The sequence below is a fragment of the Molossus molossus genome, unplaced genomic scaffold, assembly GCF_014108415.1.
Source record: "Molossus molossus isolate mMolMol1 unplaced genomic scaffold, mMolMol1.p scaffold_m16_p_7, whole genome shotgun sequence".
NCBI lineage: Eukaryota > Metazoa > Chordata > Mammalia > Chiroptera > Molossidae > Molossus > Molossus molossus.
Genome location: NW_023425401.1, coordinates 94,427,029 through 94,453,986, shown reverse-complemented (window position 1 = coordinate 94,453,986; position 26,958 = coordinate 94,427,029). Strand labels below are relative to the sequence as shown.

The 26,958-nt window shown below is 36.8% G+C and overlaps 1 protein-coding gene across 6 annotated transcripts in view; it reads right to left on the bottom strand.

Moving 5' to 3' along the window:
* Window positions 1–2,796: 2,796 nt before the first annotated feature.
* The window catches only part of MKLN1 (muskelin 1), a 208,495-nt gene continuing 184,333 nt past the window's right edge, over window positions 2,797–26,958 (bottom strand). For 4 of the 6 annotated variants that reach the window (XM_036246258.1, XM_036246261.1, XM_036246256.1 and 1 more), the window contains 6 exons: window positions 26,807–26,954; window positions 26,188–26,302; window positions 23,946–24,085; window positions 17,195–17,297; window positions 10,418–10,472; window positions 2,797–3,165 (listed from right to left, as the gene is read on the bottom strand). In XM_036246258.1, coding sequence (XP_036102151.1) covers window positions 3,044–3,165; window positions 10,418–10,472; window positions 17,195–17,297; window positions 23,946–24,085; window positions 26,188–26,302; window positions 26,807–26,954 — 683 coding nt within the window. In that variant the 3' untranslated portion in view covers window positions 2,797–3,043. Of the gene's footprint in view, window positions 3,166–5,346; window positions 5,415–10,417; window positions 10,473–13,579; window positions 13,682–17,194; window positions 17,298–23,945; window positions 24,086–26,187; window positions 26,303–26,806; window positions 26,955–26,958 lie in introns of those variants that run through there. The other 2 variants (XM_036246257.1, XM_036246259.1) reach the window with 2 other exon arrangements.

Sequence of the window (26,958 nt, the reverse complement as noted above, 5' to 3'; positions counted from 1 at the left end):
TTCCCTGGAAAAAGAGAAATGGGCATGAAGTTGAAGCTAGGGATAATAAAATTGAACAAACTGTACCCCACTAACTAGCATAAGCCACGTGTTTCAATCTGAGATTTACTAAACTAGAATAAGAGATTTTTTAAATAGTAAAACAGCTACTTGGCTATCTAAACACCAAATTAGATTATTTAAATTAAATATGCTGCTGGAATTCTTAAAAAGAAATGTAGCTCGTCATTAAACATGTAAAAATAAGTTTCAAATCAGGGATGTGAACCGTAGGCAATGTGTCAACCTTGGGCACGGATATAAAGAAGCCCTACATGCTCCTACACTCATTACCGGCAGTCTGAAGGCCCACAGTACAAATTCTGACTTACCTAGCCAATCAGCTCAATACAGTCTCTCACTTAAGCACCACTAAATAGTTTGCTATGATTCAACCCCATTTAAACATGTTAGTGGGGAAAAAAACACCAACAAAACCACCAGAAATGAAGAGGAAAAGTTCCACACCTAGGTAAATTAAAAGATAAAATTAAAATAAGCATATGTAACAAAACAAACCAGTACTGTCGGGGGAAAACTAACAAAAACAATCACTGAGGTCAAGAACTGAGTTTCCTCCAAATATGGAGTGTAAATGAATGAAAGAAATGACAAAGCACTATAAAAATAAATGGCCTTGGCCGGTTTTTCTCAGTGGTTAGAGTGTCAGCCCGCAGTCCAAAGAAACCCGGGTTCGGTTTCCACTAAGGGCACATACCCCGGCCCCGCTTGGAGTTGTGCGGGAGGCAGCCACTCGATGTGTCCATTTCACGTCAATGTTTCTCTCTCTCTCTCTCTCCCTCCTACTCTATCTGAACAAAAATGAAAAAATGTTCTAGGGTGAGGATAAAAAAAATAATAATAAAAAAAAATAAATGGTGGAGGGAAGCAGAATTTCATTTGGTTAATGTTTTTAAAGTGCCAGAATTCAGAGAGCAAAATTCAAAGTTTTAAATTTAGAAACTCTTATCAAGTTCAATTTCTTCCCTATCAACATTGATTTGTACTTGTTTTCACAAAATGAGATTCAATTGGCTACCATATTAGTGATATTAATATTTTATGTTCTAGAACAGGGGTGGGGAACCTCCTTTCTGCCAACGGCCATACAAAATTATCAATTTAAAAATTAGCCTGCTACATTTGGCCAGGCTAATTTAGTGAGCCCTGTGATGTTAGGTGGCATTGATTTTGCTGGCCTTTTGCGGTCTGTGGGTGGGACGTTCCCCACCCCCGAGGTTAGACGGTCGCTCGAGAAAAACTACAAGTGTGTAAGTAAATTCTATTTGCTCACCTGTAAAGTCAATTGGTTATTCTGCAGCTATACAATTTGGTACTTACTAAATTATATACTATATCTTTCACAAGGTAAGGTACAGATCTAATTGTTTCATAAATCACTACTGATTGCTTTGGGAAACGTGGAGAGGTAAGGAGCCCAAGATTCAAGCCTAGAACTATGAAAAATATATTTCTGTCCATCCCCAAAAGAAGTGACAACATGCAATACAGTGAAGATGGATCTCAAAGTCTCATTCCTATATGAGACTTTTCAAAAGTGCAAGTCAATTTCTTCTTTCTTTGGTGAGACCTAATCTTGCTACTCAGGGACACATTGAATTTTATAAAGTCATTCACTTTTAAGAGCCACTAGATCGATGGACATTCATTATACTTAGTCTGCTTTAAGCATGGTGGGTATCAGTTGCACACAGCACATTTTTTGAGCAAATGTAAGCGCTGGTCAGGTGAAGGTTTCCTATACTGCATTCCACAGCACCTCACAGAATAATATATATCTCCACAACACCCAACAACAACAAAAAGGAAAAACCCATCTGATTTGTTTTTGTTTTTAGTTTAATGTAAATTATTTGCATCATTATTTTTCTTTTTCTTCATTTAAAAAAGCCTGGTCTGTGTACTTAGTGAAATGCCTGTCAGTAAAATTCCACTGGACAACTACACATCATTATTCTTTAAAATATCAGTTATGCAGAAGATGTACAGAGCCAATGTACATGGATAAACAAAAGCAGAGCTCTGGAAACCCACCCTCCCAAATGAAAATGCTACAAATTAATAGCACAAGGAAGTAATGGAGGTCCTGGCTCTCCGCAGCTCTGTCAGAGGAAAAAGTCACTTTCTTCCAAAACTGCTACAAAGATATCAACATATTAACCACTTCTAGAATCCTCCTGCTGGTAACTTTCGTAATGGCTCTTAAAGGTTCTGAAGGACATGCTTCTCAGTTTAAGGTTTCTGTGACTCAAAGCTACCATAATATCCACTATAGAAATACTATAGACCAATCTCAGATAAGTGCCTGGACCAACCTTGGGTTTCATTTTTTAGTTCTATGCCAAAGAGCATAAATTTGAGCCCCCCATTTCCCCTGTTGCTTAATGTAATACAAGACTCTAGTCAACAGACACAGACACACACACACACCACTTTTACATGTATCAACTGCCCTACAGAACTATATACTGATAAGAATAAAGTAAAGAGGTAAACAAGTGACACCATTTACAAGCAGCTGTGTGATGCAAGGTAAAGTGAAATGGGAAGGGAGGAGAAAGAAAGGCCAAACACCCAACAACACAATCCCAATTCTTGTAGCACTGGGTCTGTTAATAGTGCTTACTTGCCCTAATTTTATAAAAATGAAATAAAAATCAGGAAAGGGTAAACTACCTGATTATTATTTTTTATACTCATTATTAATTCTTAAAAGTTAAAGTAAAAATATATATATATGTATATATATTTAAATGGAAAGTATACCAATTTCACTTTATTATTAACTTAACTGAGAAATGGGATGAGGAGAATGGGGTTGAGGTCAGGTATGAAGAAAGAGGATTAGAACTTGTGATGGTAAAGATCCCTCCAAAGTTCTGGTGCAGTCCTCAGCATTGCAGCCTAATTGTCGGTCAATAGTTGAAATCCAGAATACTGAAAGCAGACTCCTGTTCTCCATTTCTGTCCAGTGACTCTTCAGTTACAGTGTGATGAGGTCTACCAGGTTGCCTTTAGGAGGAGTCATGCTGTCAGGAAAGAAATTTACTAAGGTGTCAAAGAGCTGAGTTCTTTGAGCATAGGTGTGATCCACATCCGAAAACCCTGGTGAAGGAGAGATACAAAGAAATTCATCCACTGTGTTCAAAACTCAACATGTAATAGAAAAGCCAGTTGAGAAAAGCAGTAATGTATAATGGAAAAAACAACACCCAAACAGTCTTTAAAACCAGAGACATGGGTCCTAACCCCAGTTCCTACTACCTGGCAGTATTTTAAATGCACTGATGTGAAAAGAACCTAGCCAAATAACCAGCACTTTAATAACTAATATTGCTTTCTCTTCTTTTCCTTGCAAGCATTTTCCTCTTCTAGTCTGAGGATATTTCACTCCTTTTCTGACTTTTTAATGCTTCTGCCCCTCCCTCCATTTTATTTGTTTGTATTAGTATGTATTAATGGATCCTTTTCTTGTTCAATGTTATATTCATTACTATCATTACTCATTTTAACACTCACATGGTCCCAGATTTGGCCAGTGAGTGCTCTTTTGAGCTCCTGTCTTTTTAAAATATCCCCATTAATCTTTGAGTACTTCCTTACTTTCTGGTAGCTATCCAAGCTCATCTTTACATAGCTCTGGAGTCAGCTATTTTTTCATGGAGCCCTAATTCCTTTTAGTAGTGACTGGTATCTAGAAACCATAACAGTTGTGCTAATTACCAAGGGTGGAGGTGTTCCCAGGCTTATATACATATATGTACACACATTATATACATAGTGGTTTTTTTTCCTTTAATAGAATCATGAGTTCATGTTTTTATTGCCAATTCCAAGTTTTTAAGAACCTCACAGGATTTTTTCTTTCCTTATCCATTCTATTTATGCCTCCTTTCTCCCTCTAAGAAAACCAACTCCCAGAAACATCATCACATTTACTCATTCACTCAACCTAAAACATGTTCCAGAATTATTATACCCATACCACTACCAGTAAACCCTCATGATTCTTTGCTTTTGTCTTTAGAATATATCTGAGAGTATGTAGTCTAAACACCATACTAAAAAGGTTTAATTTTCTCTCCACCCCCTGTTGTGTGATAATGTTATTATTAATTTGATAGACAGGGTTGTTTCTCTTTGTATTGAACTTTAGGGTTTTTCCCTTGATTTCTTTATTTGTGAAAATGTTGTGGTATGTTTTTTGTTTTTAATATATATTTTTTTCTTTACTAATATTTTAGAGAGAGGCAGGGAGAGGGAGAGAGAGATAGAAACATCGATGAGAGAGAACATCAACTGGCTGCCTCCTGCATGCCTACCACCGCCCTCCCCAGGGATCGGGCCCACAACCTGGGCATGTGTCCTGATCAGGAATCGAACTGGCAACCTCTTGGTGCATGGGCTGACACTCAACCACTGAGCCACACCGGCTGAGCAAATGTTGTGGTATGTTTTATTTTCAAGAGAAGGTATTGATTCTATGATAGTACTCTAATGACATAATACCATTTTCATGAGCTCAAATGATCTAGGAGGGAAGGAAATACTTCCTACTATGTGCTAGGTACTTTGTGACCGCGTTTTGTTGTCACAAAAAACAATAAAGGAGTTATCGCAAACCTCACTTTCAGATGTAAAAACTTAGAGAAATTCAGTAATAAGGTCCCACAGCTGGTAAGGGAAGAGAATGGAATGTGAACCCATGTCTATCTGACTCCAAAGCATTTTTATTAATTAATATTCACCGAGTGCTTATTAAGTGTTGGCAATGTACTTAAGTTCACTTATTCCTCAAAATAATATCTTTTACTTTTTTCACCTTTTATCAGTGAAGAAATTGAAATTTACACTATCATTAGATGAATGGTTACATTATGGTAGACCTTTATCATCAGTAAGAATACAATAGAACTAGTGTAATTTCATGCAAACACCTCTAGGCTACATCATTAAAATTAAAATTTACAATGCAGAATACATATTTTCCCATTATATAATAAATAAAACCAGAACACACAAAACTATGTACCTATGTGTGTGTGCATATATACAGTTAACTGTCATTCAGATTCCATGTTTATGCATCTGCCTACTCACTAAAATGTATTTGTAATCCCACGATCAATACTCATGCACCTGGAAGAGATGCTCAGTGCAGTGAAAATCTGAGTCACCACATGCACACGTTCTCAGCTGAGGTCGAAATTGGTGATGCTCTGTCTTCGTGTTTCAGCTCTCATGGTATAAGAAGTCTACTGGTGCCATATTTTTTGCACTTCTGTGCTTTGTGTAGTGATTTCATTGCTTACGACAGCCCCCGAAGTGTAGTGCTGAAGTGATGTCTTGTGTTCCTAAAAGCAAGAAGGCCTTATGTGCCTTATGGAAAAAATTCGTGTGTTAAATAAGCTTTGTTTAAAAATGAGTTTTGAATGCTGTTGGCTGTGAGTTCAATGTTAATGAATCAATATAAATATATAAATAAGGTATCTTTAAACAAAAACACACATAATGTAAGGTTATGTACTGACAGGCTGACTAACATGTGGTGACCAGAGGCTTGCAGGAACCTAACTCTACATGCCCCATAGGAGGAATGGTTCCATATCACTAATTCAGTGTCCTGTGGACTTTATAGAACATAACTACTGCAAATAACAAGCATCAACTATATCTCTCTGTATATATAGTTGTGTTTGTGTAAAGATCTGTCAGGTATGAATGGTTACACTTGAGGAGTGGGGGCAGAGATTGAGGAAAGCTGTTCAAGGATAATCTTAAATTTTTATCTATAGTCAATGTTTTTTTTTTGTTTTTGTTTTTTTAATACATTCAAGAGGGGTGGAGCACTAGGAAACTCATAAACAGTGACAAGACTACTTAAATGTCAGAGCTAGGACAAAAAAAAGGTTGTACCAATTCTAAATCTTGTGTCTCATCCTAATCACTGTTTCTCAGATCATTTTCACCACAGAATGAAATGAGGAACTAATCACTCAGAGTAATGAAAACTGGTAAAGCTCAATGAAAGGTAATATAATTAGTGGTCTAGGGACTGAGCTATCAACCCATACTACTAAGGCTTGAATTCTGGTTTTGCCACTCACTAGCACTATTCCTGGACAAGTTACTTTAGAATACTCTCTGTGTCCTAGTTTCTTCATATATAAAAGGGGATCGTATTAGTAGCTACTTCACAGGGTTCCTGTGGAGATAAAATGAGTTATGACATGTAAAGTGCTTAGAATAGTACCTAGTCCCATAGTAAGTGCTCAGTAAATATTAGCTATCACTTTATCACTAGTATGATGACTGGAGACACAGACTGCTCTAAAAAGAAAGTGACCTATTAGGAATACATTTTTAAGTTAACATCCTACACAGATTAGGTAGTTTTTCCTATTTATGGAGAAGTAGTAGTTGTAGCAAAATGTCTCTTCTCTTGGATACAGGTGTCTTTATTTACACTTCCTAGTCCTAATAAATATATTATTATATAAACATGCTCACTATAAACATGTGAGCTACAGACAAGGTTGAAGAATGTATCTTGCTGTAATCTAAATTTGGTGGGCTATAAGGGCATAGCAAATTCTGTGAAACTGTTAAGACCCCTTATTCACAAATGTCACATAATGCCAATAAGCACTAACTATCTGATATAAAATGTTTTAAATAGTTATCTGAATTCATACATGCACACTGTATTTGGACTGTAAAACTTATAGAGTGAGGTATAAAGATCAAAACGGCAGTACACTGTATAGACCAGATTCCTCCTACTTGTCACATACATTGTTGCAAATACACTTAACTGATCCAAAGCATACTTTATAGAAACAAGACTCTGCTCTTAAAATTAGCAAAATGACTGAGAGGTCTAGTTAGATTCCTGGTCAGGGCACATGCTTGGTTTTGGGCTCAATCCCCCCGGGGGGGAAGGAGAGGGAGTGCAGGAGGCAGCCGACCAATGCTTCGTTCTCACATCAATGTTTCTATCTCTCTCCCTTCCACTCTCTAAAAAATAAAAAATCAATAGAAACATATTTTTAAAAAATTAGCAAAATGTCTAAGTTCAAGCTTAAAAGTGCCCACAGCCACCAGAAACTCTAGAGAGCCCTAGCAGCGGTTATTCTTCTCTGAAGTAATTTTTTATAACTAAGATGCCAGCTACTTATAAATAATTATCTTTTTAATTCTTTAAATTTTATATAACATTAACAAATACTTTTATTTCATTCTAAGAAGTTAAGATAAATTGGATAATTTGGAAGAGAGTCAGAAAGTTAGGCTGAGGCAAATTTTTTTAGAGAATTTAGAATATGAAATATTTGGTTTATCTATATACTAAGGATGTATACATCTACACATGAAATAACCCATTTGATTTCAAGTCCATGTGGAGTAAAGGTAAAACAATCAGAAAATGAGTGAGAACAAGAACCGGGAACTCTAAATAGGCATGAAACCTATAACAGGTATTTTGTTCATAAATTTTTATGCAAAGTACTTTTTGTTCATATTATTGTCAGATTTCTCCTAATTAAAATTATCATGCAATGCGAATTTGCTCCTCATCCAAATTCACCAACAATACGTATATTTTTAAGGGAGTTAACAATAATAGTACCCTGAATGGAACACTTACTAAGCATTTTCTATAATTATTTCACTCAATTCTCTCAACAACTTGAGGTAAGTAACACTCATTACCTCTATTTTATGGATGAAGAAATTAATGATTAAAAAGGTGACTTGCCCAAGGTTGATCTTAAAATTAGCAAGTGACAAGGGTAGGGTGGCGGGAGGGATGGAGGTGATGAACCAAAGAACTTACATGCATGTATGCATAACCAATGGACACAGATAAAGACAAAACCCAACCATAGGGTGGAGGGGGAGGATGGGGAGGAGGGTGTCTAGGGGAAAAAAGGAGAAACATCTGTAAGTTAATAAAAATGGAAAAAAATAAAGTTTTATAAGAAAAAAATAAGAAACTATCTTACTGGGAAAAATTATAATTTTAATAAAGAAAATAATGTACCCGGCCGGTGTGGCTCAGTGGTTGAGCATCGATCCATGCACCAAGAGGTCGCCAGTTCGATTCCCAGTCAGGGCACATGCCCACGTTGTGGGCCCAGTCCCCAGTGGGGGGCATGCAGGAGGCGGCCAGTAGATGTTCTCTCTCATCGATGTTCCTATCTCTCTCTCCCTCTCTCTCTCTAATCACAATAAAGAAAAAAACAAAAATAATGTAGTGTTAAAAAAAAACAGTAAATAAAAAAAAATTAGCAAGTGACAGAGCTACCTAAACCTAGATTTTTTTTTTTATCCTCACCCGAGGATATTTTTCCATTTTTTGTACAGATAGAGTGGGAGGGAGAGAGAGGAAGGGAGAGAGAGAGAGAGAGAAACATCGATGTGAAGGGACACATCGAGTAGCTGCCACCCGCACGACCAACCAGGGCCGGGGACAAACTGCAACCGAAGTACGTGCCCTTAGCGGGAACCGAACCCGGGTCTCTCCGGACCGCAGGCCGACGCTCTAACCGCTGAGCCAAACTGGCCAGGGCTAAACCTAGATTCTTATACTATGTTCTCATCTCTTAACCACTACACATACTGCCTTCATTCTGACAAAGCAGAAAACAAAACCCCACAGAAATTGTCCCTTTCTGTATTTTTTTCTATTGTGTTTGTATTGTTCTCAGTGCATTTGAGGTTTGTTTGAAATCCAAGTAAAACAGTTTCTGACAAAATATATTAGCTGGCAGAAGAAAGGAGTTAAGCTAAAGGTAAAATATTTGCTGACAACAGCCTAACATCTTTAAATGACTGCCAAGAAATTCTTGTGCTAAAGGCTAAATATAAGTCAGCCACAGACATTTTAGTGCTGCCCACTGATAAAGTAAAAATAATGGCTCTGGGCTGTGGTATCCATACATAACAAGTCACATAATTCATTCAAACTGAGTATCTATGTGCCAGGCTCCCAATTCACTTTTCACTAAATCTGTTTCAAATGATAAAATTCAAAAGTGCATGAACTTTCTAAAATAATACTTATACCTAGATTTTCCATCACAAAGTTGAGATTTCTAACAGCCTGAAAACATTTTTTAAAAAGCCCTTATGGCCCAGCCGGTGTGGCTCAGTATTTGAGCGTCGACCCATGCGCCAAGAGGTCGCCGGTTCAATTCCTGGGAAATGCCCAGGTTGTGGGCCCAATTCTCTCTCTCTAAAATCAATAAAAAAAATTAAACTGATACCTCAAAGTGTTATTTTATTGCAGAGATAAAGATTAGTATTCATATTACATATCCTAGAAAACTTCAATACTGGTGCTCAACTCTAAGGCACATAATAATAGCAGTGGCATCAATGGGATTAATATGCTTACCATATGACCATTTCCTATAATGACAAGGGAAAAGCTAGAAATTCCCATACTTCACAAGGCTACTACCTTGCTGAAAAGTAAAACTACAATGACTTACCCTAACAAAAAAGATCCTTGAAAATTCACGTGACTAAAGCTCTAGGTTCTGGAACTGCTACAAATTCCTCATTTTACTACAGTCTAGTTTACTTTAATAATTCATTAATACTAAATCAGAGTACTCCTAAATGAAGATGGATGTTTAAGAAACATCAGTCTTGGTTTCTTTAAGAGATACTTTAATTTCGTCCTGATCGGATAATTCAGTTTGTTAGAATGTCGTCCAGATACACCAAGGTTTGATCCCGGATCAGGGCACACACAAGAATCAACCAATAAATGCATAAGTGGAACAACAAATCGATGTTTCTTTCTCTCCTTCTCTCAAATTAACCACAAAAGAAAAAAGAAACACTCAAGTTTCAAGTAGAATTTGTCTTGAACAGTTAAGATACCAGCATACAAAAATTCCCATTTTCAGGAAAAAGAAAATTTATTTTCTCTGCTCCCAAAAGATTTATTTCATTGCCTATACCACACAACTCCCGAAATAACAAACTGAGAGGAAAAATCATTCAACCAACAAGTATTATCTCCTAGTAAGTACATCAGTAATACAGCCTGCATTCCAAAACAATGCTATGCAAGTTAATTTATTTTGATCATGCTTCTATTGCCATCTGTTTGCATAATAACAAAGCAATTGGTGTAACAGGAAAAGCAAACCAATTTATGAACTGGTGACTCATGCTTGAATAATAATCTTGTAATAAATTATTAGAAAATTTGCATTTTACCTTGAAACTTGCTCCATTGTTTAGATGAATATCTCATCTTATGTTTCATTTAAAAGAAACCAAAACCCAACCTACCAAATGCTAGGGCATCTGGCTGAATACACTACCCTGGAATACTTACCTAGAGCTGTGAAATCTGAACCAGATTTGAATAGAGCTGAAGCGAGGAGCTGAAACTATAAAAAAAAAAAAAAAAAGGAGCAAATTAGTTAGCTAAGCACATTAGAGAAAAATAACTTCTCAAATTTTGACCTTTCATTAGCTAATGTATGTCTCTGCAGTTAAGTCTACCAAATAGTGGCAAGAAGAACACCACATTTAGATGAAAGATGCTGACTTTTCTACTGGACTGCTCATCATTTTCCAAAATATTAGACTAAGTCATGGAATTATTTTATTTAAAAAATATATTAAAATATGCCCTGGCCGGTTTGGCCCAGTGGTTAGAGTGTTGGCCCGCAGACCAGAGTCTCGGGTTTGATTCCGGGCAAGGGCACGTACCTCAGTTGTGGTTCAATCCCCAGCCCTAGTCGGGTCACATGGGAGGCAACCAGTCAACGTGTCCCTCTCATGTCGATATTTCTCTCTCCCTCCCTCCCTCCCACTCTATCTAAAGATAAATAGAAAAATATCCTTGGGTGAGGATTAATAAAAAAAAAACTATTAAAATATGTATTTATTAACAAACAACTGGTGAACTGAAATAAGAAATAAAAAAGAAAATTAGTCATTTGGGAGTCTATCCCACATGAATAGATTGGTGCCCTGGACAGTTACTGAATTCTTGATACATATGCATTCTCATTTCAATAATAAATATGTTACTATAAAACACTTGTCTCTGCTGTGTAAATCAAAACTCTGAGGGAAAAAAGCATGATTATTATATATAGGCCATTCCTAAATTATAAGTTAGACTTGGATTCCATGATCATGCACAATGACACTGTGATGTATTACAGCTGTAATAGAAATAAATAATAATTATACATAATAATACAATAATAAACTATGATTCACATATTCACAACGGTAAACCTCCTTTTGCCCACACTGTTCTTTATATATGCTGGGTATCAGTCCTCTGTCAGAGATATCTACTATAAATATTATTGAGTCTGTGGCTTGCCTATTTTTAAATAATGTCCTTGCCTGGCCAGTGTAGCTTAATGGATTGAGCATAGTCCCAAGGACTGAGAGGTACCGGTTTGATTCCCGGTCAGGGCACATGTCCGTGTTGTGGGCTCGATCCCCAGCAGGGGGAATGTGAGAGGCAGCCGACTGATATTTCTCTCACGAATATCTCTATCTCTCTCTTCCTCTCTCTAAAAAAAAAATCAATAAAAAAATTTTTTAATGTCCTTTAATGAAATTTTAATTTTGTTGAAGTCCAATTTATCACATTTTTTATTTTATTAGTGCCTATGTCCAAGATATCTTCAATCTATCCCAGGATTATGAAGATAATCTGTTTTCTTCTTGAAGCTTTATTGTTTTGGGTTTTATATTTGGAGCCATAATCCATTTTAAATTAATTTTTTATGTAAAATGTAAGATGGGGGTTGAGATATCAGTACCATCTATTAAAAAGATTTTCCTTTCCCCAACAGACTTGGCACTCTGATCCAAAAAAAAAAAAAAAAAATCAATTGATTCCATACATGTGCATCTGTTTCTAAACTCTAGTCTGTTCTACTGATCTATTTGTCTTCCACAATGTCTTTACTATAGCTTTACACAGAATTCTGAAATCAAGTAGTATAAGTCCTCAAACTTTTTATTTTTACAAGATTGTTTTGGCTAGTGCAGGACCTCTGTATTTCTAAATAAATTTTAGAATCACTATGTCTATTTTAACAACAACAATGAAACCCAAATCGGCAGGTATGTTTACAGGGTCTGTATTAAATTAAAAACCAATATGGGGAGAATGGGCATCTTAATAATTTTTAGTCTTTCAATCAATAAATGGTATACATCTCTCCATTTACCTAGATCTTCTCTAATTTCTTACAACAGACTTAAAACTACATATTCAATTTTTTTAATATTACCATAAACAGGTTTTTAAATTTGATCTTCTAATTGTTCATTGCTAAGAAATATAATTGCTTTTTTCCCCTACGGAACTTGTATTCTGTAATCTTGCTAAATTCACTTAGTATATTGTTTTATAGACTGCATGGGGTTTTCTATGTATACAATGTCATCTACAAATGCAAAGAATTTCACTTCTTCCTTTCCAATCTATATGTTGTTTATTTTTCTTAACATGGTAAAGAAAGAATGTCTGTTCTTCATAGATGCCCTTTATGAGATTTAGAAAGTTTCTTTTTATTTCTAGTTTGCTAATAATTTTTATCATGAATGGGTTTTAAATTTTGTCAAGTGCCTTCTTCTTCACTTATTGAGATGATCTGTAGCTTTTCTCCTTCATTCTGTCAATGTGGTGAATGACTGATTTTCAAATATGAAACCAACCTGTGTTCCTAGGATAAACCCGAACTTGGTTATTGTACATTGAACTTTTTATATATTGCTGGATTCAATTAGCTAAAATTTTATTAAGAATTTTGTATCTGTATTCATGAGAGGTATTGGTCTATGATTTTCTTTGCTTGTAATATCTTTGCTGGGTTTTTATATCAGTTAAGCTGCTTCATAAAATAATTTAGAAAGCGTTCTGTCTTCTTCTGGTTTCTGAGGGTCTATGTGTAAAATTGGTGCTTTTTGTAATTTAAATAATTGACAGAATTTACTGATATAGCCACTGAGGTGCAGGGTTTTCATTGTTAGAAAGTGTTCAATTACAAATTAAATCACTGTAATTGACATAAAGTTCCTTAAGATTTTCCTAATTCTTCTTGTATCTGCTTTGGTAAGTTGTGTCTTTTAAGGAATTTGTCCATTTCAGCAAGTTGCTGAATTTGTCGACAAAGTTATTAATAATATTTCCTTATTACCTTTTTTTTCCCCTATTAATTAATTAATTAATTTTCGGGTATGTGCACCTAGCAGGAACTGAACCGGGGACTCTCTGGTCCACAGGCCGACGCTCCAACCACTGACCCAAACTGGCCAGGGCTTTCTCTTTATTAATATTAGAGAAAGGAAGGCAGAGGAAGAGAGAGATAGAAACATCAGAGAGAGAGAACATCGATTGACTGCCTCCTGAATGACCCCACTGGGGATCAGGCCCACAACCTGGGCATGTGCCCCAACCAGGAATCGAACTGGAGACCTCTTAGTGCACAGGTGGACGCTCAAGCACTGAGCCACACCAGCCGGATTTTCCATATTACCTTTTAATGTATGTAGGGCAGCGGTTCTCAACCTGTGGGTCGCGACCCCTTTGGGGGTCGAACAACCCTTTCGCAGGGGTCACCTAAGATATAATAGTAGCAAAATTACAGTTATGAAGTAGCAACAAAAATAATTTTACAGTTGGGGGTCACCACAACATGAGGAACTGTATTAAAGGGTCGTGGCATTGGGAAGGTTGAGAACCACTGATGTAGGGTCTGAAACGATTTCCCCTTTTCATTTGTGATGTTAATTTGTTTTCACTTTTTTAAATGTCTTTCTAGGGGTTTACCAATTTTATTCACCAACCTTTCACTTTTTAAAGATTTTTTATTATCTGTTCCTATTTCATTAATTTCCTATCTTCTACTTATTTGAGAGTTTAGTCTTCCCTAATATCTCAGGTTTATGGGCTCTACATATGAAGGATGGGGGGAAAAACTTGTCATTTAAAAATGTGATTAAGTGGAACTGATATGTATGGGCCTAGGATTTTGACAGGTACCTAATGATAGTACATAATCTGAATAAAGCCAGACCTCTCTTCCAAACTCAGACTTGTATATCCAACTATCACATCAACATCTCAAGTTGGCTGTTTCACAGGCATCTCAAACTGAACATATTCCTGATCCCGGTCAGGAGTCCCCACCCACCACCACAAACCAGTGCCTTTTCATTTGGTTGGCAATAACGCCATCCACTCAGGTCAAAAACTTTGGAGTCATTTCTTTCAAACCCTATTATCTAATCCATCATAAAATTCTGTTAGTTCTACCTTTAAATATATTGAGAATATGCTCTATTTCAACTACTACTACTATTTGGGTCTGAGCTATAATAATTACTTGCTTAGATTTCTACAATCTCCCTCATGGGTCTCTCTGCCTGAATCCTCATTCTTCTTCCTTAGTCTATTCTCAGTACAGTAGTCAGAATGATCTAAAACATAAAGCAGTTTACATCACTCCTCTGCACAATACCCTAAACTAGCTCTTTACTCATTCAGAGTAAAAGCCAAAGTCCCAGCAATGGCTTCCTAAGTCATTCACAGTCTGTTTTCCAATCCCTGCTCCTACCTCTCTGACCTCATCTCAGACTACTCTTACCCATTCTCTACTCCAGCCACAATGGCCTCCTTGCTGTTCTGAACAAAGCCAGAATGCACTCAGTTTTGGGTGTTGGTTCTAGCCCTCCCTCTGCCAGGAATTAATTACCTTCACCACTTTACTATCTTAGATCACTTCCTCATATCCTTCAAGTGTTTGTGAAAATCTCATTTCTAAATGAGGTCTATTATAATTATCCTTTTTAATACTGTAACTGCCTATTTCTCACCCCTTATCATTCCGATCTCCCTTTACCCTTTTCTATCCCTCTTGTGACCAGAATGCCTGGCATACTGTAGGGACTTATTACACATCTGTTAAATGAATGACACCAGTACTTTGGAAGCTCAGCAGAAGTGTCCTTAATAAATAATGTACAATTATAGTTGAAAACTTGCTTTTCTTGTTTCTTCTCTATTATAGAATCCTCTAAAAATGGTAGAATTAACTTAGGCATCCTTTTCTTGGGTCTTTCCTAGGAGGAGGAATGTCATTTTCATGAGTTTACTAGAAGCTCATCACTAATTCAGAATCCATGTTAGGGAGACTGGACAAAAGCAAAAAACCATTATTTGGTATATAATGGTAGTCCATCAGCATCTCCCCAGTAACAGGCAGAATGGTGATCACCATCATGATGATAACCATCCACTACAAAAAGAGCAAAATCTAAAAACCACTTTTAGTTGCTGATACAGTCATTTAGTATAGCAAACATTTTATAAAATGTACATAGAGCACAAAAATAAGCTACTACATACAGAAAGTATTGAATAGCAGTAAGGAATGATTTCTTAAAAGGACAATGAAGATCTATATAACTTACTAAAAATACTGTAAGTGTATATACTGGAACTGTCATCAAGGGATTTCTTTCCCCAAAATAAAATCCATTCACACATTTTTAAGCAAAATAATAATCTTACAAAAATCAATGTTAGGATGTTTTTAGTTTTCGGTTACATGAGATCAGACAGAGGAAAATCTCAGGGTGAGGGTATTGTTCTGAAAAGTTTCCGAAGTGATTCTGATGCTGACACACATGCACAACACCATTTAAACTAACTTCTACTGAGGCTAAACAGCTCCTGATAGAGAAAATTTTTAAGAAATAGAATGTAGAATGGAAATCTGTGGCATACAAAATCATAATTTGAGACTATTAAGGAAGGGAGACAAAGAAAAACCCACTACCAAAATTTTTTAAATTGCACTGTTTGAACTTGAGATACCTCCCTGTCCTGGTTTTCCCATTAGCTTGGCATTGAGAACAAACTGTCCGTTTTCTTTGGCCTGCTTGCAGCTCACACAGCTGAAATTATTTACTTGGCAATATTTTGTTTTGATTTGTTTTTTTAAAAATCAGAGAAAAATTAACATTCCCAGATTACAGCCATTTTGAACTACGGAGAAAACAGTAGAATCATGAATTGACTGAAGATGCAAGGAAAGACAATGAACTGTCTTCCCTTCAGGGAGGTTCTAAAGTGTGTCCTAATGATCCTCTATCTAGTGAAGGGTTGTAACCAATACTGAGTAAGAGAAATAGGACTTATTTTCACAGTAGGCAACTATATAAGAGTATCTCTTCGTTTTGCTGCCAAGGATAGGCAGGCTCTGCTGCTTAAATGAATCTGGTGCCTGAAAGTGGTTCAATATTAAATCTGAAACCTGTATCAATGCTGAACAGAGAAAAGTATTGCTTGATGTTGCTATTACAAAGCCAAAGCAAAGCAACAGCTAACAGGGAAATCATTCTAAGGGACAGAACTACATATAATCAGCACCAGTTCTGTGAGTGGAAGATAAAATGGATTGTGGTTCAGATGCTGCTGGAAGAACTCGAATAAGGACGGTTGGCAAAAGGAAAAAGTGACAAAAGGAATCTCAGAAGTTGGTAGGGAAACAGGTTGCAAAACCATGAAACTTGCAGGTATATTCATACAAATAATATTACATCTTCTGCTTCCATCCATGTTATATAACAAAAAACTGAAAAGTAATGATCTGCTACTAATTTCTCAAACCTAGGGACTACTGATGAGTGAAGTTAGTAGCCTATAGTCAAACTATGCTGCTACAACATTCGTATAACTAGATTTCTAAGACAGCAAGGATTCTACTTCCACCAACCTCTTTATTTTCTCCTTATAGAAAAGGGTTTTCTTTCTTCTCTAAGAGGGTTTTGGAGTATCAACAGAAGTTTATATTAAACCATTATATAATCCTTGAGTAAAAGCAGGGACTATGTGCCCTGCCGGTGTGGCTCCTTGGTTAGAGTATCGACCTCTGGACCAAAGGGTTGCGGGTTTGATTCCCAGTTAAGGGCATGTACCTAGGTTACAGGTTCGATCCCAGCCTTGGTTGGAGTACCATGCAAGAGGCAACAAATCAATATGTCTCTCTCACAACAATGTTTCAGCAAATATAAGTTGGAAAGACTTTTTTTTTTAAGTTCAATTTCTGAAGTTTATCACCACCTTTACCTCTTTTGTCTCTTCTGGGTCTGAATGATCCACAGTTATATAAAGATCGTTCTGTAAATATTTCAGAGCACTAAGAGGATCCACTTGGGCCTTTTCTTCAAACCTAGACAATGTAAACAAGAATAATAAATATCTGGAGTTATAAGAAAACATCAGAAATGTATTTCAGAGCTGGGACACTGTGTAGGAGGAGCTCATGTGGCTATCTGAAACCCTGTGTTTGGGCATCCAGAAATAGAAGACTGTCCTGTAGACAGTGTAGATGTGGAGTCCCTGGGATGTAATGGTGATGCCAGGACGGCACAGCAGCTATGTGCCTAGAGAATGGGTAAGGACACTTCTACCCTCCTCTTAAAACTATCATATCAGCTAAGATAAAATTAACCACAAAACATAGTAAATATGTCAAATATTTTACATAAACTTCAAAAAAGACAAATATGTTTCATAAAAAACAAGTAGAGAAAAAATAAAAATACTTGGTTAGATTTGTATAATATACATTTCCCCCCCACTGGAGGTGCTTAACAGATACTTTAGGAATAGAAATGAGTATAGTTTCTTTTAATGAGTATCATTAACACTGATTAGATATTTTTACTGAGACTATTTCCATGTCCCAGTCAGTAATAACAACAACAAAACTGCAGCAACTTATCATGCCTTTTTCATGTGCTAGACACTGTATCAAGCACATATCACTTGTTTATCCTCACAATAACTCTATGACAATGATAAATTTTATCATCATTTAAAAAAACACATGAGGCCCTGGCCAGTTTGGCTCAGCGGTTAGAGCGTCGGCCTGCGGTCCAGAGAGACCCGGGTTCGGTTCCCGCTAAGGGCACGTACTTCGGTTGCAATTTGTCCCCGGCCCTGGTTGGTCGTGCGGGTGGCAGCCACTCGATGTGTCCCTTTCACATCGATGTTTCTCTCTTTCTCCCTTCCTCTCTCTCCCTCCCGCTCTATCTGTACAAAAAATGGAAAAATGTCCTCGGGTGAGGATAAAAAAAAAACAAAACAAAAAACACATGAGAAACTGAAGCCCCAAGAGTGAATTTGGCCAAGATAAGAACTAGTAAGTGGCAGAAGGAGAATCTAACACAGGGTTATCTGATTCCAAAGCTGAAAAGAAAAATGAGTTCGCTTTAAAAAAAAAAAAAAAAGTCTGTTTGGGACTCTATCTATTTAAATAAGATAAAGTCCTTTTGTTATAGCACAATTATATATGGATTTATTTATAATAAATGTGTATGCTTTTCAATATACAGAGAAAAAGAAAAAGTAGACATTTAATTTCATTTGGGAATTAAAAATAATGAGCTTTTCACAATGGTGTTCAGGCTGAAGGCCTCAATAATTTCCTGTCTTTAGAGTTAATCTCAAAGATAAGGTTACCTGTATTTCAGGCTGGGGCAAAGACTAGCAAAATATTACAGTTCTCTTATACCAGACAGCACCATGACTATTAGCCAGTCTTAGAACCCTCAGAGTTACTTAGGCAGAGGTATGTTACTCTACCATCTTGTCCACAACAAATCAGACCAGAATTCTGGCACCTGAGACAAAAGCAATCACCTCAAGCTTGATGAGCAGTTTATAAAGTGACCTGGCAGAATTATTCCCAATAGGGATACTCTCTTCAGGGAACCCACTCTAAGAAGAAACTCTTTCTGAGAGAATCGGAAAGTGAGATATACAAGACACATATAAGGCAGACAAAACACAGAAGGTACAAAACAGAAGACATGAGATTTTTTTCCCTTCCTATCTTCCTACCGAAGCCAAAGAGATAAGGAGATAGTTATCTACCTACGATCAGATCTCTATCTATCTATCATCTGTCTATGGAAGAAGTCATGAGATTGAAGGAAAGCTGAGTCACGAGTAATCAGAACAGGGAAGCAGGCAGAATGAAGCAGAGAGGCTCAGTTACAAGAAACTCCTAGCTACTAGAATTGGTCCAGTATCCTGAACAATTCTCCATTATGCCTCAGTGTTCAAATGCTGAGGAAATGCCTTAATTCTTTGGATATTCTCATAATAAATTCTCTTTCAGTGAGGTCTCCTAAGTACATATGTCTTTCTTCTTTGCAACCTTAAATAACCTAACCAAAACACTGTACCCACCATCCTATTAAATCCAGTAAAGAGATCAATTTTCCTGGAAATTATGTTTTCTCTTCCTTTCCTAAGCTTTTTTGGCCTACAAAAATTTATCACTGGATTTGTGTTTGCAGTCTAAAATTATATTTCAGCCAACAATTCTGCCCTGTAAAAAGAACAGGAAAGCCCTGACCAGTGTGGCTCCATGGTTAGAGCGTTGGCCCAAGCACCAAAGCGCCTCAGGTTTGATTCTTGGTCAAGGGCATGTACCTGGGTTGCAGGTTCGATCTCTGGCCCCAACAGGGGTGCATTCAGGAAGCAACTAATCAAAGTTTCTCTCTCTCTCTGTGTCTTTCTCCCCACATCCCTTCTTCCCTTCCACTTTCTCTAAAAATCAATGGAAAAAATATCCTCAGGTGAGGATTAACATACACACACACACACAAAGGAACAGGAATAAATCCTATTAAAATTTTTTTCTTTTGCCCCCTTCTATCCCCCAGTCATCAACAAGTTTGGATCTATTTACTATATAATGTGCTACCATTAAGAACCAGGAGACACTTCCTTGGCATACAATATAGTCCCCTCCCTCCAATTTTATACTTAAATGAAATAGAATAAATAATTGTTTCCCATAAGAACAACAAAAATAAATAAGACAGCCCAGTAGTAAAGGGTAAGCTTCTATATAATAGAAGACCTGGTATCTAATTTAATATAAAATTTTAATTAAAAAATTTAGTAGACAAGATTCTTTTTTTATCCTCACCTGAGGACATTTTTGCATTTATCTTCAGACAGAGCAGGAGGGAGAGTGGAAGGGAGAGAGAGAAACATGAATATGAGAGAGACACATGGAGTGGTTGCCACCCACACAACCCTAACCGGGGCCGGGGACAAACTGCAACCGAGGTACGTGCCCTTAGTGGGAACTGAACCCGGGACTCTCTGGTCCGCGGGCCGACACTCTCACTGCTGAGCCAAACCGGCCAGGGCTAGACAAGATTCTTAAGGTGCCCTAGGAGTCATCCTTGACTGTTCTTTCTCTCATACCCGTATCAAATCCACCAAGAAATTCAGTTGTTGCAACCTTCAAAGTTTATTCAGAATCTTACTGTACTTTCTCAATTTCTTTTATGAGTATGAGTATCCCTTACTCTGCCTTCCCTCACACGGTGGCGGTCCTCAGAAAATGCCCTATACCCGCCCTGGCCGGTTTTGCTCAGTCGTTAGAGCGTTGGGCTGTGGTCCAGAGAGACCCGGGTTCGGTTCCCGCTGAGGGCATGTACCTCAGTTAGAGTTTGTCCCCGGCCCTGGTTGGTCGTGTGGGTGGTAGGCACTCGATGTGTCCTTTTCACGTCAGTGTTTCTCTCTTTCTTCCTCTCTCTCCCTCCCGCTCTATCGGAACAAAAAGCGGAAAAATGTCCTTGAGTGAGGATAAAAAAAAGAAAATGCCCTACACCCCTCTACTTTTCTCACTCTTCCTGAGCAAGGTGCTTTTCCTTACTGATGACTCATTAATGTAATACAGCCCATGCCTTCTCCCAAATGCTAACAGATGATCTCTAGAACCTGTGGTGCACCAAACTGAACTACATTAACCTGTTGTTTCTGAAGGATTCCCTGAGTAAAAATAGCCATGACCTTTTAGCCAGTTCTTCTGTCAGAAATTCCAGAATTGTTTTTATTAAAAGCTATGTCTGAATGTGTTATTCCTCTACTTAAAACCTTTCAATGATGCCCTTTCACTCAGAGTAAAAGCCAAAGGACCTGCACAATCCAACCTCTTTCTCTCTCTGAACTCATCTCCTACCATAATTACCTCACTTGTTCCACTTCTAGCACACTGTCCTCCTCAACTTATTTCTCAAATAATCCAGGCATATTTTTAACCTCAGAGCCTTGTCTATTACCTATCTGAAACCTTTTCCCTCAAATATCTACATGATTCACTCCCTCATGTTCTTTAGGTCTCCACTCAACTGTCTTCTTTGCAGTGAGGGCTATTCTAACATTGTTACTTAAAAATCACATCCCCAGCTCCCTCACCTGTATAAAAACAGTTCTTAACCTCATTTAGTAATTTTCATTAAGACTTACTATCTAACATATAAATTCCTTATTATGTCTATTGTTGATCTCTCTTCATTAAGAATGGAAACTTGGGGATAGGAATTTTTGTCTTCTTCACTGACAAAACCATAGAACCTAGGACAATGTCTAGCACTGGTAGGTGCTGAATAAATATTGCTTATATGAATATTTATTGATGTTTATAAAGACCCTGAAGTGGTTGCTTTGGCCATTTTACACACGACTGAAGTAATCTCCAGAAAGATTAAGTTATAAGGCTTGAACATCAACCCAAGGTTCAGGTATAATACTTTTCAAATATAGCTATTAGCTATAGAACTAAAGGCAAAAAGTAGTCAAAATCAGAAACGAAAAAGAGTACCATGTTCCATATTTTTATACTATTACTGTATTGAAAATAATCTATATAAATGAACAATCTATTTAAAAGGGTCTTTAAATATTCTTACATTCCCCTTCAAGGGCTTTTCTCAAGTTCTGAAATGAGCTAGCCTACTTTCTTTCCCATAGTAGAAAATTTCAAAAGTTGATTATTTGTCCAACCACACAAACTTGCTGCCTTTCAACTTCAGTCACTTTATTTTATGACTTATTCTCATACAACCTTTGCAAGAATGTTTGATCATATATTTAAAAGTGCAAAAGATAGCCCTGGCCGGTTTGGCTCAGTGGTTAGAGCGTCGGCCTGCGGTACAGAGAGACCCGGGTTCGGTTCCCGCTAAGGGCACGTACCTCGGTTGCAGTTTGTCCCCGGCCCTGGTTGGTCGTGTGGGTGGCAGCCACTCGACGTGTCCCTTCACGTGGATGTTTCTCTCTCTCTCTCCCTTCCTCTCTCTCCCTCCCACTCTATCTGTACAAAAAATGGAAAAATAGCCTCGGGTGAGGATAAAAAAATAAAAAATAAAAAAAATAAAAGTGCAAAAGATATGTTACTGGTCATTCTTTTATTGTTTATCCACTTCCATTTCTCACTCTAAACCTTTACTAACAATGATGTTTGTACTTAAAACTTAAAACATGCCATACTATGTAATATTTCAGATTCCCAAATCTTCATTTCACCTGCCCACTGGTATATTTTAAAGAAGGAAAACAACTGCTAAACTTGTTAGTTGAAGGTACCTCAAGCTTAAATCTTGTTAATAAAACAGAATTTATCTCTTGCCATCCAGCCAATGTGAAGATTTAGACCTTTCCTCTTATAGATTCTATAGAAAATATATTAATTATTCACAGTAATGCCAAAGAAACAGAACTACCTTCTATTATTAATTTATCTCTCAAGCATAATTTGTGAAAGCAGGGAAAGGAACAATATGATATGATAAAGTAATAGTCTAATTTATACCTAGAGAGATTTTTATGTATTTATATTCCATATAAAATATAGAATAAACACATAAATACACATATACGTGTGGGTGGGGGGTTGGCGGGGGTGGGGGTAGTGATGAAATGAAGAATTTTGGAGTCAGAATACTCAGGATCAAATCCCTTCTCTGTCACTTATGGCTGAGTGACCTTAGGTGAATTATATAACCCATTTGAAAATGTCTCCATTTTGCCCAGCTGGTGTGGCTCAGTGGTTGAGCGTCAACCCATGCACCAAAAGGTCGCTAGTTTGATTCCAGGTCAGGGCACATGCCCAGGTTGTGGGCCAAATCCCCAGAGAGGGGCATGCAGGAGGCGGCTGATCGATGTTCTCACTCATCAATGTTTCTCCCTCTCTCTCCCTCTCCCTTCTTCTCTCTAAAATCAATAAAGAAACAAAAAAAAAAATTTTTAATGTCTCCATTTCTTCTTTTATAAAATAGTGGTAACAGTTCTCACTCCATTGGTTTATTGTGAGAATAACATACAGGATCTAGCACACAGAAATTGCTCAATAAATGGTAGCTATTATCATCATTAAAGGCTAACCTTCTCCTCCCAAACTATAAATTTTTATCATTTAACACAATCAATAATCAAAAGGACAGACACATTTTCCTACATTTTTTAGTAGCTCATCACTGCTAAGACTAAAAGCAAACATGACTCAGAAGACATATATGAAAATGTTTGATTACAGGATTTTACAATTCAATGACAAAGGTAATGATGTAAAACTATAATTCTATTTAAAGTTGTATTCTGAAATATCAAATCATATTATTAATCAACTACATAATCACATTCACATTTAAAGTTATCAACAAGAAAAGCATATGTCAATAATCTAGAACTGATATAATTTCTATTATTTTAACAGTTGCAAAAATTTCTTGTTCTATATTTTAAAAATTTAGCATCAATATCTATTTTCACTTTGTATCTCCCTTTGAAAGAAGAAAGCAATAATAAGGAGAATAACAGGGCATTTACAAAAGTCATGATCTTCACAGTGTTTACACTGTCATGTTACTAACTTTTCAAAGACAAACTCACATCTCCAAAGCTTAGGTAATACTAACAAGGGCAAGGCTTCCATCATTTATAATCTCTCATAGTATCTCTGCTTGCTAGTTGATAAAGTTAAATACAAGTTTTCAGTGAATTATTTTTATACCTGTGTTTTCTTATGAGGTACTTGCAATGCCTCAGTAAGTAATCTTTTGAAGGCCTACACAACTTCAGTGACCAGAAGTCATCTAATCTCATTTTTGGGGAGCAAGATTTTCCTGGATTCCCACCAAATAAATAATGAACCTATAATAAAGAAAACAAACCAGATTTTTAAAAAAATGTGTGCATACTTAAGAAACTATGTAAGTCACAGTAAAATTTCTTCATTTTGCTAGTACAGTGTAATAGGTAATTTCCTTAGCCTTACTCAGATTTTTAAAAAAAATCAAAACATTACTTCCTTTCTATCAAAGGCTACTCGATTTTTCTCAAGTTTCCATTTTACTTTAAATGACTGTGGCTACTTCCTTAAATTACATTTTATATTAAAATAAGTTGTTACATTGCCACAATTATACTGACAATGGAAAATATAAAACAAAAGCAATGATAGTGTGAAAATTAATAAAGGAAACTTCAACTAAAATTGAAGTTGGGATAGGCTATAGAAGTCAATTACCCCAATAGTGCAAGATATCAATTACAGACCCTAACAGGGAGAGGTCCTTTCATTCTCAAACAGACAGTGCAACTGCTTTACTACCCCAGATGGAGGAGGGAAGATTTCCATTTTTATCTAGCAGGAAGCTCAGCCAACTGAAACTCCACAGCTCAGCCAATGAGAAGCCAGTAACACCTGAACTCTTTAGTTTTCTCCATGAACTTCCATTTTTCTCTTACTGATGACTCCCTTTCCTCATCCTCATTTCTATAAAAGACTTCCATCTTAAAAAATAGTTGTTTATTGATTTTAGAGAAAGTAAGAGAGAGAGATAGAGAGAGAAACATCGGTTGCCTCCCAAATGTGCTCTGACCAGAAATCGAACGGGCCACCTTCTGGTGAATGGGACGATGCCCCAACCATTTGAGCCACACCGGCCAGGGCAAGGCTTCCATCATTTATAACCTCTCATAGTATCTCTGCTTGCTAGATGAGATGCTGCCAAATTCATAAATTGCTTAATAAAAGCCAATTACATCTTCAAATTTACTCAAATTTTATTAACAGTAGTAAGGAGCTAATCCAATGTACAGTTTGCTTAGAGGATTATCAAACTAATCAAGTGTTGATTATAATAAATTGTATCTTTTTTTAAAAAGACATGTCAACCTGGCTGGTGTGGCTCAGTTGGTTGGGCATCATCTCATGCACCAAGAGGTCCTTGATTCAATTCATGATCAGGGCACATGCCCGGGTTGCAGGCTCAATCCCCAGTAGGAGGCATGCAGGAGGCAGTTGATCAACATTTCACTCCCTTTCTCCATCCCCCTCTCCCTCTCCCTTCCTCTATCTCTAAAATAAATAAAAAACAGGAAGGCAGGAGGGGGATGTGAGCAGGAAGGAGGTGGTCAATGGGGAAAAAAGGAGGACATCTGTAATACTTTCAACAATAAAAAAATAAATAAATAAATAACATATTAAAGCCCTGGCCGGTTTGGCTCAGCAGTTATAGCGTCGGCCTGCAGTCCGGGGAGACCGGGGTTTGGTTCCCGCTAAGGGCACGTACCTCAGTTGCAGTTCGTCTCCGGCCCCGGTTGGGGTCTGGTGGGTGGCAACCAGTCGATGTGTCTCTCTCACATCGATGTTTCTCTCTCTCTTCCTCCCTCTCTCCTTCCCACTCTATTTGAAGATAAATGCAAAGATGTCATCAGGTGAGGATTTAAAAAAAAAAAAATCCTGAACACTAACTGACACTAAACTTCAGAATGCCAAACTATTTTCACAAGGAGGATGGAAAATATATGTCACTCACAGACAGAAAAAATAAAGACAAAAAGTTTTCTTACACAACGAAAATCTAAAATCAGGAAGTTATATGTAACTTTTCATATCATGAAACATGGAACCCAAATGCTGAAAACTGCACATCTTTTACTTAGATACCCACATTGTAGAGATAATAGGTCATGCTATGTATCTGTTCTATGCAACTAAAAAGCAACCACTGATCATTTTCAAAAGAGGAAAGTGCCAGGAATTATGGACTATGTAAAAATGTTTATTCTCTTAAGGAATTTTAGGGAAAAAATGATATTGAATGACTGCTACATATTCTATTAAATGCCTGCTATGTATTATAACTTTTTACTCAAATCCACTTAAAAATAATCAGAAACAGATATATTTAGGGATTCTTTCTGATTGTAGATCATGGAAAATTTACAGATCAATGTAGTTAGGATACCTTGTGTAACTCATCATATACAAGCTGATGGGCAAATCGTGGACATGGTTCTTCTTCCTGAAGACTTTTACTTGGATTATCCTTTGCAGCTTGATCATTTTTATAGACACAAGACCTGCAAGACATTGCTTTTAAGGCATGCTATCCTAGAACATTAGCAGTATACATAATGTTAATACAATTGTAGATAGCAAATTAATTGCATGTCTAATTACCAACAAAACAATGATAAATTTGTTTACATCAAATCTTAAAGTTCTGGTCATTCTCATAAAATAATCTGATTTGCTCGATCTGAATTCTGAAGTTCTTTTAATATCCATCAAGACCTCACTTAAGAACAACCGAACTCATGAAACATAATGAGCATTATGAAGACTCAAAACGAAGGTTTAAAGAGCAAATAACCCATCTATCTATTCACAATAAAAACTACAGTAGAGTTCATTTTTACTGTAAACAATGTTATATTTAAAAAATAATCAATTCCTTAGTTGCAGAGCATTAGCCTCCATTACTGAATAAAAGAAGTTCTCTGGAGTGCCTCTGTTTTGATATCATAAATACAACTACAAGTAACGATTACATTGGAATTGCAGCACAGACAAGAGCTCCTTACCAACTATTCCTCACTATGTCATAAATCCAGAATGAATTTCTGACATTCTCTTCCCTCTTTTCCTTGTCCTTGCTGAGTCCAGATAAGACATGTATTTCATTCAGTTCAGGGTCAATGGTTGCTCTCTGTGTGAATCCTGTCATTGGAACTAT